Genomic DNA, 16035 nt, shown 5'->3' with positions numbered 1-16035 from the left:
CGTTGGTGAGAATGTGGAGAAACTGGAACCCTCACACACTGCGGGTGGGGACGTAAGATGGTGCATCCACTTTGGAAAGGAGTTGCTGGTGTCTTTAAAAATCAAACACACACAGGGGCTGGCCCCATGGCCGAGTGGTTGGGTTCGCGCGCTCCGCTGCAGGCGGCCCAGTGTTTCGTTGGTTCGAATCCTGGGCGCGGACATGGCACTGCTCATCAGGCCACGCTGAGGCAGTGTCCCACATGCCACAACTAGAAGGACCCACAACGAAGAATACACAACTATGTACCGGGGGGCTTTGGGGAGAAAAAGGAAAAAAATAAAAATCTTAAAAAAAAAAAAAATCAAACACACACCTAACTTATGACCCAGCCATTCAACTCCTAGGTGCTGACTGAACAGAAATGAACACATATGTCCACCCAAACACTGGTACCTGCTTGTCCATAGCAGCTTTATTGGTAACAGCCCCAAAGGAGAAACAGCCCGAATGTCCGTCAGCAGGAGAATGGATGAAGGAACGGTGGTCTATCCATGGGACGGAATACTACCCAGCACCAAGAAACACGCCACCACGTGGATGAATCTCACGGACGCCGTGTTGAGGTGGAAGAAGACAGGCACAAAAGACCCCACTGGAAGATTCCATGTATGTGAGACTCGAGGAAAGACAGAAGGCAGATCAGTGGTGGCTTGGGGACCAGGAGGTGGGACAGGGGACCGAAGAGAGACTCCGGGGATGACAGAAACACCCTGCATCTCGATCGTGGTGTTGGGGACATGGACTCTGCATTTGTCAAGAGGCACCAACATGTACCCTTAAAATGGGTGTCAGGTACTGCATGTAAATTATACTTCCATAAAGCTGATTTAAAAATCACTTGTGAAATTACTCTAAAAGTTTTCTAAACCTTTATTCTCAATCTGTACTCTGAGCTCATCGCTGACCAGTAACGAACAATTGGCTGTCAGATCCAGTCCTGGATGCTGCTTGAGCAGGGCTGGTCCAGGCTGAGGAAGATGAACACAGTCCCAGGGGAGCCTGGGCCCCTTTCCCAGCTCAGGCAGATCCTGCCTTTGGTGATGGCCTGGGCTGGGGTGCCAGGATTCCCGTGGCAGGTGGCAAGGTAGTTAAGAGCACAGGCTCTGCACTGGCCCATCTTGTTTTGGATCCTGGCTCCCCACTTTGTGGCTCTGTGGCCTTGGGCAAGTCACTTCCCCTCTCTGTCCCTCGCTTGCTTCCCCCTGACGCAGTACACTTGTGGCCTGACTAGAGGGGTTAACATGGATGAAGGGTCTTCACCCAGAGTGCGCACGTCCCCACAAGGGGCTTAAGTGAAAGCGCCAGCTGTTCCACGACTCACGATGCCAGCAGAGTCGTGTTGTGCCCTGGGTCCTTTGAGCACCTCCCAGGATGTCACCTTCAAACCCTCGTTTGAGATTCATTTTTTGTGTGTCACCTCCAAGCCTCCTGAATTGCAAACCTCACCAGAAGGTGATCCTGGACTCCAGCAGTCACAGTTCACAGGGCCCCAAGCAAAGGAAGGCCAGCGCACTAGCAGGGGGGAACCCGGAGGCACTTGAGTGAGACTCAGCCAGCGTTCTCCCAATCCAGTCTGTGTAGGTTGCACATGGCTGTAGACAACAGGCCAGTGTGGCCAAGGGCAGCTTCATCCTCAGTTTACCATCCTGACCTGGGTCCACATATGTTTGATGGGACAGACCAGTGGCCCCCTGAGTCACCTGGAGAGAGGGAGGGAGGACAGGCATGTGAGGACTCCTGGATCCCAGGTGCCCGGGTGCGTCCTCTGCTGGCCACGGGGGCTGGGCAAGGACACTGGTCCCTCCAGAGACCCTGGTGTGTTACAGCAGCCTGAGCAGATTGGGAAATCCAGATGGTAGGAATAAAGGACAAATGACCAGTTATTCCACAAAACATGACAAGAAAAAAGAAGAATGATGGAGGGGGGCTTATAGGATAAAAGGGCTGGGAGACCTGTGACAACCTCCTGGGTGAGTACACTCACTTTGTAAGGGGCAATTGTGAACGACTTTGCAATGGACCGGAAAGATCCCTGGCCCGCGTGGGTCATCCGGTGTGCCCTTGCACTTTGCTGATGCTGTGCGGGCCCTGTCTTTGAGCTATTCAGGCTCTGCAAATTGTAGATGACTAATGGCATTGCCAGCGATTCTTATTGTTGATGCAAATAATCTATAATCAGTCTATAAATCGCCATTGGGGGGAGTTTATTATCTGAGCCAGCTTTGAGGACGATAGCCCGGGAGAAACTACCTTCACCAAGGAAGGAGGCTCTCTGAAGAGGCAGGGCGCACAGAGTGGTTATATACCATCTTGGAACAAAGACTATACATCACGTATGACAAGAGCATCTCTTTCACTATGGTCATGAGATGCTTAGCTGGCACAGCAGATCAGTGGTCACAAGGTGAACACAGTAGGTCAGTAATTAATCCTTAGTTTCTGGTAGGAAATGCTTATCCTTAAAGAAATGCTGATATGGGGGCGGCAACATCCCTATCTTTCAGGACATCATTCTTGTCTTTAGGACCTTGTAGATGGGCGATGCATGCTCAACAGGCCACGTCAGGTCTTTCTGGAAAAACAAGGTCAGGCCGAATTAGTTTTAAACCAAATGGCTTCCTCACATGCTCCAAGATATCGTGTTGCTTTTCATTATTCATCCTTATCCACGGCAGTGCAAATGAATGTAGCCTTTGGAACTTAATGGGTTTCCCGCCCCCCCTCCCTCTCTCCCCCCCCCCCCCCCCCCCCGCCCCAGTGGACAAGGCTAGCTTTGCATCTATCAAGCAAATGAATTTCGACATTCCTGATGGCCTATAGATGCATCTACTCTGAATTCCCCTTTGAGCCAGTTGTAACGTCTTACTAGCTCCCTCATTAATTAATGAGTTAAATAAAAACATCGAAACATGTTCATTTTATATTTGTATGTGTCATCATTTTATCTATTAAAAACTGATTCTGTAACAATTTATATCTTGGTTCAAGCAAGCACCCTGTGAACATTAGAGAATGAGCCGGGAGACAGGAACACCAATTACATGTGCTGTTGTCAGTGAATTATTGTCCATTTTGTTTAATGTGATAACGGTATTGCAGGTATTTCTAATGCCCTATCTTTTAAAAGAAACACACTAAAAAGTGAAAATGAAAAAAAAATCGTAATTGGTTTCAAAAATCCAGAGTGGGAATAACCAGCCCCTGGGTCACCCAGTTAGAGGTATAGATTGACGTACATGAAACCGCCAGATGCTCATTTTGTAACTGGAAGTGAGATGTGAGGTCAAATCTGCGAGGATGCCCGCCTCCGCTCGGCTCACACGTGGGGCCGCGTGTCACTGGAGAGCGACGTGTGTGGTTCAGAACCTCGGGAGGAGCCCCTCCGCTGCGCTAACATTAGGATGGCGAGTACTGTCGTCGTGGGAAGAGAGGCGGTGGGGCCTTTGTTTGGGGACCCTCAAAGCCTGAGCAGACCTTCCCGAGACGCCTTGATGCGCACATCTGAGCGATGCGTGGGAAAATTTGCACAGGGCCACGGAGCAAGTCTAAAAGGACCTCTGAGAAATAAAAAATAATATAAAAGGAGCTCTGTCATTACGCCTCTATGGAGGCCCCAGTGAAACGGCCCTACTGCCAGCGTGTGGATTAAAGTCACGTCTCTTGGTTACACCCACGATACTGAGGCCAGGCGACAACCAGCGCCAGCACAGCAAGTGTCAGCAGCATTTCCTGGAGCATGGACCGTCACAGAACAGGAAATTGAAAAGCTGTTCCTCACAGGCAGGGAACCTAAACCAACCAAGGGGGTGAATGCAAAACCCACTAACAGGAGAGCAAAACAAGAAATGGGAGGAAAGCCAAATGGTAGACGAAGTACACAATAGCTGAATTAAACACAAGGGAGAGGCCAGTCACGAAGTCGAATTTAGTGAGGTTTGATCCTGTTAGAATCCCTCTGATGAACTGGGACCGTCCCCATCGGGTCCGTTAGCAGAAAGCAACCCCGAGGACCCAAGGTGGTTCTCCCTGAGTGGTCGAGGGTCAACTCGAGTGCCTAAGGGTGGACACAGCATGTGGCCGGGACTAGAAGCCCCCTTGGATGTGGTCATTCAAGCTCCCTGCTCTGGAAAACAGCGACCAGACCATGGCTATGACGTGAAGCCCCGCATCCTTGGATCCCACCTGCGGACACCAGGGCCGGGCTGGCGGGAGCCCCTGCAGGATGTGGGGCCCGTGTTCCTCAGCATCACCACTTGACCTTGACCCGAGCAACCGAACTGGACTGAAGGAATGATGGGACCTGCCAGTTCTTGTAGGACTGGCCCCTGCGGACTGAGGAAGCCCCAGGATTCTTGGATAATCCCTGGACAGAGTGGGGCGGTCTCGAGAGAGAACAGACTTCTGCTGATGAGAGAGTGTGGTGTTTGAGAGATTAATCAGAAAAGCGAAAGAGGTCCACATTGTCCAGCGAACTGATAAAATAGCTCGTATTCACTACCACTGACTTTTGAAACAGTTATTACCACCTGCTCTCTGCCAGGCCCCTGCTCTGGACACCAGCTACACTGAGGTGGACAAGACGAAGGTCTAGCCACTAATAAACCCGGAATATTCCTCAGGAAACAGACAGGAATGACAGAATACAACGATTGCCAGGACAAGGCTTGTCTTCCACTTGCTTGTGTTTGGGAGGGGACGATAAACAAAGAGCAAGTAAAATACATAGGATGTTGAATAGTAATAAACGTCCTGGAAGGAGAGAAAGCAAGGAAAGAGGCAAGAGGGGAGGGAGGGTACACTGCTCTTGCAAACAAGATGGTCACATGGTGACATTTGAGCAGAGATCTATAGGAAGTGAGGGAGTGGGCCGAGCAGTCATGCGGGGGAAGAGGAAACTGCATATGCAAAGGCCCTGAGGCAGGAGAATGCCTGTGTATGTTCCCAATCCAGCTGGGTAGCCAGTGCCAGGAGCTCAGAGAGCAAGGAGGTGGGAGGTGAGAGGGAGGCCAGAAAGATGGCATCATTTCCTCCAGTCAAAATGAGGAGCCATCAAAAGGGTTTCGAACAGAAGAATGCCATGCTGTGACTGAGGTTTTCAGAGAACCACTCTGGCTGCTGTGCTGAGAACAGACTGGTGGGAGCGGCAGCAGAGCGGGGAGACAAGTTAGGAGGCTGTTACAGAAATCCAGGACAAGGCGCAGAGTGGCCTGGGCCAGTGTGGGAAGAAGGGGCCAGATTGGGACATATTTCGAAGCTAGACTAGAACCGACGGGATTTGCTGATGATTTAGAGAATGAGAGAAAGAGAGGTGTCGAGGAGGACTCCACATTTTTGTTTTTGTTTTTCTAAATCGGGCTTCTGGAGGTATAGTCTACACAGGGTAAAATTCACCATTTTAATGGATAGTCCTATAAGTTTTGATAAATGCCTCCAGTCCTGTACCCACCACTACAATCAAGATACGGAGCGAGTTCCATTGGTGCAAGGATCCCCCACGCCCCTCGGTGGTCAGTCCTCCCTGGACCCCAGCCCCCGGCTACCCCTGCTCTGGTGTCTGTCCGTCCAGTTCTGTCTTCCCCACAGCATCCTCTAAAGGGAGTCCTACAGCACAGGGCCTCTTCGGTCTGGCTTCCTCCCTGTAGCGTCACGCTCCTAAGAGTCATCAAGTCGTAGGGTGCAGTCTGTTCTTCTTTGCTGCGTAGGATTCTATTGAGTGGCTGGACCACAGTGTGTTTATCTGCTCACCAGTTGAAGGGCACTGGAGTTGTTTCCAGTTTGGGCCAATTCTGAATAAAGCTGCTATAAAGATTTGCAGAGGGCTTTTTGGGTGAAGGTGTTTTCTTCTCTGTTGGGTAAATCTTAGGAGTAGGGTTGCTGTGTGTATGCTAAACTTTACAAGAAAGAGCCCGTTCTCCCCCAGAGCTGTACCGCTTTGCGCTCCCGCCAGCTGTGGGGCGAGTTCCAGCGGCTCTGCGTCCTCGCAGACACTTGGCCTTGTGGGCGCTCAGTCTTTCAAACTGAGCAGTTGGCAGGAGGGATCCTTGCCTTTTGCTGAGATGGGAAACGCTGCCAGTGGAGCAGGTCTGGGAAGGAATATCAAGATTCATTTTGGGTCATGTTAAGGTCGAGATGTCTATACAGTATTTACATGGGGATGTTGGGTAGTCAACGGGACCTAGTGCTCTGGAGTCACCATCTATGGATGGGTATAAACCACGAAGCCAGCTGGTATCACCCAGGGAGCGAGCATTAGCGGGTGAAGTTGGGGAGAAGAAGCCCCAGTGCCGATCTTGGGGAACCCATCGTTTAGACGTGGGAGGATGAGGAAGAGCCAGCAAGGCAGGCTTTGCTCTGAGAACGATTATTCCCCCTCAGCACGGGTGGAGACAGCCGCACCCCTGCAAACCGTGATTTGTCCCGTTTGCCTGTGTGTGATTGAGCAGCTGCTGGCAGGAAATCAGACGCACGGGCCCAGTGAGGGGACATTTCCATGAGCAACTTTGTGATACTGTGAGCACAGCCATCTGGGCACAGGTAATGAAGTGTGGCTCAGAGCTGGGAAAGCCCTTCTCTCCACCTCCACGTGGGACCCCGCGCAGCCCAGAAAGTCTGAGGAGCCTGGGGAGATGGTGCCCTTGGCATGGAGACTGGTGAGTTCATGAGGGCTCCATCAGCAGGGGCCATGGTAACACTCCTTTCAGTGCCTTCCTGGGCAGCAACACCGACTAGGAGATTTCGAGCAGGAAAGGTGAGAAAGAAAAGACTTGTTCTTGAATAAGCGTGACACAAAAACCTGGGGACGCTTGAAACTAATAGAGGCACTCTTTGAAAATTTAAAATTCTTGTGGGCAGGTATGAGCTCAAAGCCTTCATAATTTGGATAATTTAAATGTGATTGTACTGATGAGATCCGACATACAGTTTCTACAATAACAAAAAGAATCTTCTGGAAAAAAACCAAAAAGTTTTCTATAAATCTAAAACAGAAGGTTTGAAGCAGGTATGTTAGATGGGAATGCATTTAGCTGCAAGTCAAAGAAGATCTGACCAACAGTGGCTTAGAACCACACAAAAAGTGTAGATGGAAGCAGCTGTCTAGGACTGGGTAGCACCTCACCCATGTCCTCACATCCATGGCTTCTAGATCTTTGTTCACTGTCATTTTAGCACAACTTGTAGCCTCATGGTGATAAAATGACTGCTGAAGTTTAAGCATTATATCTGCATCCAAGACTAGAAGAAAGAGGAAGGTGGGAAAGGGTGATGCCAGCTGAATATGACCCTTTCATCAGGAAAAAACAAAATCTTCCCAAGAAACCACCCATCAGACATCTGCTTCCATCTCATTAGCCAACATTCAGTCCCATAGGTACTTGTGACCATGTGGAAGAATGGAGAAGTGAGCATTTAGCTTTTCCAGTCTCTAAGGTGGGGGAAGCAAGGGAGGGGTGTTGGAATGGGTGTTGCCTTAGCCAACCAAAGGAGTCCGCCACTGCGGGAAGTCATGCAGTTAAAAGCGGGTTTTACACACTTGCTCTGGACGCCAAGTGGAGAAGGGGGAGGTCCCAGGCATGGGAATGAAAGTCTCAGGGGTTAAAGATTTGAGGAAGGAGCAGTGTGGAGGAGCAGTAACCAGACCTCACAGCCTGCAGCTAAGACGGTTCCTGCTATAATGACATCTGTCAGTGTGGCCAGATGATCCCCACCCCTGCCCTTGGGGAGGTGAGGAGAGCTCTGCAAAAGGCTGTTCCACGTGGGAGGTCAAGGTGAGTGGAGACTTCTGCCCGGGAGCCCAGGATGCACTGTTGGCTCCATTCCCACTGGGCCCCATGGGACTTCCCCTTGAGGAACAGCCAGGCAGGCCCAAGGGTCTCTGTCTGCAGCCCCCACAGGCAAGTGGTGTCACTGGAGCCAGAGCAGTGAGCACCACCCGCAGAGTGGTCCAGACCCGGGGCATGTTCCTGGGTACAGCGCCAACCAGGGAGCAAAGGGGCCTCTCTGTGATCCTGGTGTGGGTCCTGCCAGGGCTGGGCTGACTGCATTTCCACTTCCTGGGCCCCCCACTCTGCTCGGGGAGGAGTCATTGGCTGACCTGCCACACTTGGGAGCCAGGTGCCAGCTCCCGACTCCAAGGCCCAGCCTGCCTCTCGAGCTCATAGAGGAGAGCGGAAGGGTGCCCTCTGCTTGGGGGCTCCCTGGAGGCTCATCTCCCAACTCAGAGGAAACCCACCCTCACCCGGGAACGTCCTGCCATCTACAGGGCAACTTCTGCACCCCTGCAGATGTTCCTAGGCATCACTTTCCCAGGGGCTTCTGTCAGGAGGCCATTTGAGAGTCCTCTGCTTATTGAAGGGGAGGGAGAAGGTGGGGTGAGAAACAGGCAGGCATGGGGGAAACCGAGGGACAGAGAGTGAGAGGCAGGAAGGAGGAGAAACAACAGGGGGAGGGAGACGAGAGAAGAAACGCAGGCTGGAGCGGCGCTGAAGGCGAGAGAGAGGAGGGAGAAGTAGAGCGCCAGGTCACCAGGGCCGAGGTCACGGACGGAGGGGCCGGGCCCTCACCTGTTACCCACTCACTCCCCAGGCTGGTCCCAGGTGAGCAGGAGGCCAGTTTAGTGTTTGTGTTTTAATAAAACCACCCCCGCATCATTTACTGTGATCTGGGAACAACATAAGCGTAATCCAAACAATAAGAACAAACCGTCCTCCGGAAACAGGACACCAACCAACCACCCACGAAACCTGTGCCTCCTTCTCCAAACCCCCTTCACTGGCCATTTCTGGTTAGAGACACTGTAGCAGAGTCATCCTCTCTCTTTTTTAGCATGACTGGATCCAGTTGGTTTCTTGACTCTGTTTTAGAATGAATCTCTTTTGTGTGAACCGCTTAGAGGTTCATACTCACCACACGGACGACCCCACCCTCGATGGGCGTTTGCCCCTGTTGCAGGGAAGCCCAGCTGGGCCAGGACAGGGCTCCAGGTCCGGGAGGGGGCAGTCCCGGGCCCTGGGAGGAGGGACAGTGCTGGTCCAGGAGACCAGAGGCCTGGCTGCAGAGGAGTGGGTGTGGGGAGGGCAGGATGATGTCCTCGCGGCCTGGGACGCCGCTGTCACCCCCATCCTTGTGGGGGCAGGCGAGGTGACTCAGGCCTGTGATGCAGCAGGGCCTAAGGACCTACTGTCTCACTGTTTTGCTCCTTCCTCCGCAGGGAGGATTCGGAGAACCGACCATGAATCACCTGGTGAGTCAGCTTCTGGAGGTGCCGAAGCGTGGCTGCCTCGGCCCAAATCCAGGAGACACGGCTTTGAGGGGAGCGGGGAGGGGGTACCCCACTCTCATACGGGTGGGTTTCTCCTAGCCAACCCTGTTCTGGAAACGCAACAGGCGCGGCCCTGCAGCCCCCACGCCCTCCCGCCCTCCACGTGGCCCAGCTGGGTCTCGCAGGCCGGCCTCTGGGTCGGCCGCTGGGTCTCCCGCCTCCTCTCCATTTGGCCGGCCTGGTGGCAGGGGAGTACAAAAGAGAAGTGCAAAGGCCGCGGGCTGGGATGTTGAACCCTAGGTGGGCAGGACATCCAGCTGTCCCCATTTTAACCCCAAATGGGCCTCTGCTTCCCAATGTCCCCACATCCGAGAAAAAACAAGAACTGGGGAATAAATAATTTATTGAAATTGGAGGAATAAATAAGATATGTGGGCGGGGTTACAAATAACTGTAAAAATTATTAACATGTATTTACCCGAAGGCGCTCCGGGCGCCGGGGGTGGAGCCTCAGCCCGGGGGCGGGGCGGGGCGGGGCGGGGGCGGGGCCTCCCGGGGAGGCGGTCCGGCGCCGGCCCGCGGGCGCCCCCCGGAGGTAGATGGCTTATTTACAACGGAGGAAACGCCACGTGGTCAGGCGGCTGGGGTGTCCCAGGCCGCCCTGTCCCCCTAGATTCCTAACCCAGACGGCCCTGGACGGCCCTCGGAGCGCGCAGCGCCCTTGGAGCCCGTCCTCGGCGCCCCGCGAGCCCGCTCCCCTGCGAGCGCCCACGGAGTTGCACCCCTTGCACGGTCTTCTGCACCCAGGAGCGGTGGGCAGTCAGGCTGATGTAGACGCCGGGCCGGTTGCGCTCCGCACAGCCCTCGCCCCAACTGATGATGCCTGCCAGCAGCCAGGTGCCGTCGACCTGGCACATCAGGGGGCCCCCGGAGTCTCCCTGCGGAGAGGAGGAGAGGTTAGGGACCCACGTGGGGCAGGGAGTGGGCAGATTCCAAGACCTGCACGGCGCGTGGCAGACGGTTCCCTTCGCGGAAACCCGTTTCTCCATCCTAGAGGCCCCGCACCCGAACTCCACACTGTGCGAGGCCTTCTCCCTCACAGCCCATGAGGCAGGCAGTTTTGTTATTTGTTTTACAGATGGGGAAACTGAGGCTCAGAAAGAAGAACTGGCTTGGCCAGGCTGGCCACCGTGGGCAACAGAGTAGGAATTGCAGCCCGGGCCTTAGCCGCCCAGCCACAGTGTTGACCATGACACTGTGTTGCTGCCCTCTACCGTGATGACCCGGCTGGAGCTGCTCTGGGGCCGGGTCTGGGACCCCTCAGGAGAGTGCAAGCTGTCTGCGAGTGGGCTCTGGCACACCTGAGACACTCAGGGTACCTTGGAACAAATGGATGAATGGCTGAGGCTGGGCTCTGAAGGCTTCTAGTGGGCCCATTGGGTCACAGCTGATTCTGGGGGGAGGCCTGGCGAGCTGTGACACAGCTCAGTGGGATGGGGTGGGGGGGAGAAAGTGGGGTGCTCACCAGACAGGCATCTCGCTCCCCCTCCAGGTAGCCAGCGCACAGCATGTCCTCTGTGATGGCTCCCTGCCCAGCTCCCCACCAGTACAGGCGGCTGCAGATTTCTGAGTCAATGATGGGCACCTTGAGCTTCTGCAGAGTCTGTGGGTGGTGCAGGGGCACTGGGAGAAGGGAGAAGAGAGTCAGGCTTGCGAAGTTCTCCTCCTGGTTGCTTCCACTCCCCTCGGGCTTTTCTCAAAGGCTAAGGGATCAACTCTGCCGGGCTGTCCCCAGATGCTTGTGGAAAACCCAGATTCCATAGCTCCACCTCTGGACCTCCTGAATTGGAACACGAACGTGCAGACAGACATTCCGCATCTTTAACAAGATCTCTCATGCCCAGGAAATGGTTAGAATCAGCAGTCCGGGCTTTTCCTGTCTCAGGCTCTATGCTATGCAGCATGGGGACAGCTACAGGTTCAGTGTTCGGTAAAGGACCACACAAGGTTGACTGTTATCAGGGCTTGAGAAATCCCCCTCGCCCTGCCCTGGGCTGGTCTGTAGACCCTCCCCAGCCCATAATTCCAGCTCTCACAGGAGCCCCTAAAGATGCCCATGGGGAGGCTGGCTGCAACTTCAGAGTCAGTGGGGTCCCTAGACCCCCAAACCGGTGTCATTTCTCTTAGTTCGTCTGGAATCTGGTGGCGTTTTCTCACACTTTGTCCTTTCTTAGTCAGTCTCTCTCTATCATCTATCTCTCTCTCTTTCTGATTTTCTTCCTCTTACTTTGTCTAATCTGCTTTGTGTTTCTAGATGATTTCCAAACCTCCACACTTGGCTTGACAGATTTTACGGGCCTGGAGGCTGCGTTTCCTCCTGGGAATTTTGCCTGCAGTTGTGGCATGCCGCCACCAGAGGGCGCCTGTTCCCGCTTTGGAGTCTTAGGGCCGTTTTCATGTTCATCTCTCAGCTTGGCCCCACACCTGCCTCCTTTCAGCCACTCCTACATCACTTAATAGCTTCGTTGATCTGGCTGTTGTTGCCTCAGAACACAGCCCAAGATCCCTTTTAACCAGAAATGACCTAAAATTGTCCACCTAGATTTCTGTGACTTCACATCTCTGGATTGCAGCCTTTTCTTCTGTCTCTGGCTGGCTGGGCCTCTGGCCTCTAGCCGTGGCCCCCATGGTACCTATCTCTCTAAGTGTCCGCGACCCTCGGTCCCCATCCACCCCCAACCGCCTGGTGGGGAAGAAGCCGCACCTCCGTCTTGGACACTCCCCCAGCCTGCAATCCAGCAGTCTGTGTTCGGAGGGAGATGGACAGAGGAGTCAGGCAGGCAGATGGGCAGGATTCGCTCAGAGAACTGGATGGGGTGTTCGAGGCGCACCAGGGCAATGTCTGCCCGGGAGCCCTCCTTCCAGGAGTACACGGGGTGGGGCTGCACCCAGGCAACACCCACCTCCTGGGATCGCGAGCCCGGGTTCCCCAGCTGCCAGGCCCCCAGCAGCACGGAGAACTGGAGTGGCTTGTTCATATTGCTAGAAGGAAAAGGGAAGAGGGTTGGGTTAGCCAGGAGCCACAGGTGGCCAGAAGGGGTCTGGGAGGGGGTGTCTGGGGGAACAGCATGTATGTGAACGCCCCCGCAAAGCAAAAGAGGCTTCTGGGCAGAAGGAGGGTCTCTCCTGAGGGGCCCCGAGACTGGACCGAGGCCTGGAAGCCAGGGCCATGTGGGAAACCCAGGATGGGGAACAGGAAGCCTGGAGAATCAAGTGGAGGAGCCAGCCGTGCTTACCCTTTGAAGCAGTGGGCGGCAGTGACCACCCAGCGGCTGGTGAGCAGGGAGCCCGCGCAGTGGTGGGTCCCATTCTTCTGGATGCTCACGACCCAGGGCCACTCAGCATCGGCGCTGTCCTCACCGCCCACGATCCTGTTCAGCTGCTGCGGCTTCCCACAGGCCGGGGGGGCTGTTGGAGGAGGGTCCTGTGTTCTGTCGTCCCCTCGGGCACCACGGCCTTCACCTTCCAGCTTCCCTTCACCCACCTCCAGACTCCAGACCCACCTCCCGGACTGGGGCCTCTGCTCGCAACCTACCCACCTCCCTGTGGCTCCCTCTCCCTCCTGCCCCACACCTGCCCCTTCCTTTGCTATTTCTCCCCAGCGGCCCCCCGCCCCACCCCCACCCCACCTCCACCTCTGCTCTCCTCTCTGGCTGGCCTTGCCCCTCCACTAGGTTCTCAACCCGCCCACTTCTCTTTTCCTTTAGCTTCTCAGGCCTCACATCTCAAGTCTCTGCTCCATTCTCCAGGCCTCTTTTCCTGCCTCTCCAACTCCACCCTCGTACCCCAGCACCCCCTTCTGACCTGCCCCCCACAGACAGACACATGGACACTGCCCTCCACTTCAGGCTTCACCCCCTCCCCTCAAGGCAGCTCCTGCTCACCAGGTGTGTAGGCAGCATCGAGGGTGGCTGCGGAGAGGAGAAGGGAAGTGTCAGTCCAGTGGAAAGGAACCCCCAGTGCCCAGTGGAGAGGGGCCCCCAGTGCCCAGAGGCCCTCCCCAGTGGCTCACAGCCCTGACCCCTCGAGGCATCAGGGCGGGGCATTTCCTGGAGCCGGGGTAGGGCGGACTGAAACCTCAGGCCCTCGCTCGAAGCTGTGCCTTACCCTCCCACCAGCTTCCTGTCCAGCCTGTGCCCGCACCACATCCGCCTGCCTGGGGGATGAGGGACCAGCTCCTGGGGCGTCTCATACTGAGGGTAAGAGTTGGGGAGCCCACCTACCCTCTCAGGCATCTCCCCCCCAGACCTGCGTCTGTGGCCCAGACCCCTCACCTCCAGGCCCGAGGCCTGGATGCTGCTGCCCCAGGATTGAAACGTGCAGACCCAAGTGACAGGAGGGAGGGAGATGATGAGGATGATGAAGATGATAAATAACCACCAGAGCCGAAGAGGATTGAGCCTCACTGTGCGCTAGGCCCTGTCCCTAGCGCCCCCTGTGCTGTGCGTCTAATCCTCACAGCTGCAGAGGCAGCCGAGGCACGGAGCCGTCAGATAAGAGAGAGAGGGAGAGCGAGGAGAGCAGGAGAAAAGGAGCTGAGCGGGGAAAGGAGACTGGATTCAGGGAGGACCTGGAGGGAAGGCGGCTGGGTCGAGAGGGCGGGCAGAAGTGATCCTGGAGGGGCAGAGACGGAGGCGCAGAGGAGGGAGGGGCCGCAGGTCCTCGGGACTCACCTATGGAAGCCAGAAGCAGCAGGGGGGTCAAGATCCTGAGACAGCCCCCACCCAGGGCTGGGGGAGTTCTGGAAATCGCCATGGCGGGTAGGGGTGGGAGCACAGCCGGCCGGGAAGCTGTGCTGGCCACGACAGGAGTGTGCAGACCTGCCTGCAGGTCGCGCCGGGTTTTATCCTGAGAGGCGGAATGCCGTCGGACCAGTCCCCCGAGTGATGGCTCAGTCCCTGCCACCCGGGCTGTAGGTCACGGGGAGGGGGTGGGGCTGCGGGGAGGAAATGAGCCGTTAGGGGGTCTGGGGGCTCTAGCTGAGACCCCTTCCTAGGGTCTGGATCAGTGGACTCAGGCCTTTGGATTTGGGACTCAGGACCCCGGCTATGGGCCCAGGATCCGGCCTCTGGAGAGGCAGGCGAGGCGACCTGGGCCCAGTGGTCTAGGCCATGGCCTTGACATTGACTTGGGGGGGGAGGTGTAGCAGAGAAGGGTCCCCACGGCTTGAAAGAAAGGGGTTCCGAGTGTGGAAGGCAAGGCGCTCAGACCCCAGGGCCGGGGTCTCAGGTGTGGGGTGTTGGGGAGGCCCCAGGGCCTTGGGGAGGTGGGGGCTGCCCTAAGACTCAGTAACGGCTCCTGCCTCCAGGGGCCTCTGGCTACCCTGCCATGACTCAACGGGAAACCTGGGCCAGTCCGGGGCTCCGGGATCCCGTTAACCTGCTTCCCGGAAAGCTGTGAATCAGGCCCCCAGTGGCCTCGCCATCCTGGGCTGCCTTCCTGGGGGCCCTGTCACTCAGATGCCCGATGACTCACCTTCACCTGGGCTCTGGGGAAGCCTGGGCAGAGCCAGCCAGGTGCCCAGGGGGCTGTGACTGATGCAGCTGCCCTGGAAGGGCTGGGGTACTCAGTCCTACACCCCACCCCAGCTCCTGGGACCCCCCCCCCCACAACTCCCCCTAGGGGTCAAAGGGCCACTGGGCTGCACTGGCAGTGATGTGGAACATGAGGTGGTTCCCCTCAGAGCACCCCCTTGCCACGGTCAGGTCCCCCTGACTCAGTGCCCTACCCTCAGGACACCCCCACCCTGCTCAGGAGGAGCCAGTTTCTTTCTCCAAGAAAGACTATGCATCTTTGTCCCTTCCTTCATTTAATCAGCAGACCTTGTGCTGGGCCCTTCCTACATCTGGGGAGGCAGAAATCACCTCCTTTAATGCTCAGATTCCCTTATTGTTAGCACATTCTGCAGATGGGGAAACTGAGTCCACTTAGGGGGTTTAGTGACTTGCCCAAGATCCCCCAGCTGGTGAGTGGTGGGGCCTGGATTTGAACCCAGAATCTGGAGACAAGCGACTGACAGAGACTCAGTGGAGCCCCAAGGAGCTCGGTCCAGTGGACAGATGATTATCACCCAGGGTCCTACTGATGGGGTGCTGGGGCCTTGGGAGCCTGGGGAGGCACCTGACCCTGGCGAGGGGCCAGCAAAGGCTGCCTAGAAAAGGAGGACCTCGAAACGGAAGCCTGGAGAGCAAGCTGGAGTTGACCTTGCAGAGGCGTGTGTATGGGGGTCAGCAGAGGGGAGATCCGGCGCTGGGCTCAGAGGAGAGAGGGAGTGAGTGCCCCGTGGGGCTGGGGTGCAGACAGACGGGGTGCTGGGAGGGGCTGGGGGCTGCAGCAGGTGGATCCTCACTGTACCCCGCCCCCCCCACCCCCCCGCCCCCAGGCAGACCGCCACAGCTTCTCCTGAGCTCCACAGCTTGGTCAGCTCCTGTTCTGCTGGGTTGGGGGGATCCCAAGCTGCCCACCTTCTTGGGCTGTGAGGGGTTGGGTGGTGGCAGGGCTCCAAGAGTCTGCAAGAGTCAGTCTCCCTGCACCAAAAAGGACCATTGGTGTGTCTTCCTGGCCCCTGCTTCGTAGGGAGGGCAGGAGGCACTCAGGGTTAAACTGCAGGCCAGACCTACCCCATTGCCCCTGCCCCACCACCCAGGGACAGGCCCCTGCCCCACCACCCAGG

The 16035-nt window shown here is 56.1% G+C and overlaps 1 protein-coding gene and 1 long non-coding RNA gene across 2 annotated transcripts in view; one reads left to right on the top strand and one right to left on the bottom strand.

Moving 5' to 3' along the window:
• Positions 1 to 9688: 9688 nt before the first annotated feature.
• On the bottom strand, positions 9689 to 14955 carry LOC124243101 (brain-specific serine protease 4-like). The gene is made up of 6 exons (XM_046668743.1): positions 14036 to 14955; positions 13247 to 13273; positions 12599 to 12770; positions 12067 to 12344; positions 10828 to 10985; positions 9689 to 10240 (listed from the first exon to the last, which is right to left on the bottom strand). Exons 1-6 carry the CDS (start codon positions 14115 to 14117, stop codon positions 9980 to 9982), a joined length of 978 nt encoding a protein of 325 aa, XP_046524699.1. The 5' UTR covers positions 14118 to 14955; the 3' UTR covers positions 9689 to 9979.
• The window catches only part of LOC124243102 (uncharacterized), a 7767-nt gene continuing 5014 nt past the window's right edge, over positions 13283 to 16035 (top strand). Inside the window, exon 1 of the long non-coding RNA XR_006889604.1 lies at positions 13283 to 13561. This is a non-coding gene — a long non-coding RNA (uncharacterized LOC124243102). The remainder of the gene's footprint in view (positions 13562 to 16035) is intronic.

This window comes from Equus quagga, chromosome 7 (assembly GCF_021613505.1).
Source record: "Equus quagga isolate Etosha38 chromosome 7, UCLA_HA_Equagga_1.0, whole genome shotgun sequence".
In the NCBI taxonomy this organism is placed as follows: Eukaryota; Metazoa; Chordata; class Mammalia; order Perissodactyla; family Equidae; genus Equus; species Equus quagga.
Note: the sequence above shows the minus strand (reverse complement) of the source record. Positions and strands in the feature narration are given on the sequence as shown.

Coding starts and splice junctions, on each gene's coding strand:
- LOC124243101 (XM_046668743.1), bottom strand. CDS start 14,117: ATGGCGATTTCCAGAACTCCCCCAGCCCTGGGTGGGGGCTGTCTCAGG. Junction 13,274..14,035: donor GCTGCTTCTGGCTTCCATAG/GTGAGTCCCGAG, acceptor TCCTCTCCGCAG/CCACCCTCGATGCTGCCTAC. Junction 10,986..12,066: donor GGGGAGTGTCCAAGACGGAG/GTGCGGCTTCTT, acceptor CCCTTCTCCCAG/TGCCCCTGCACCACCCACAG.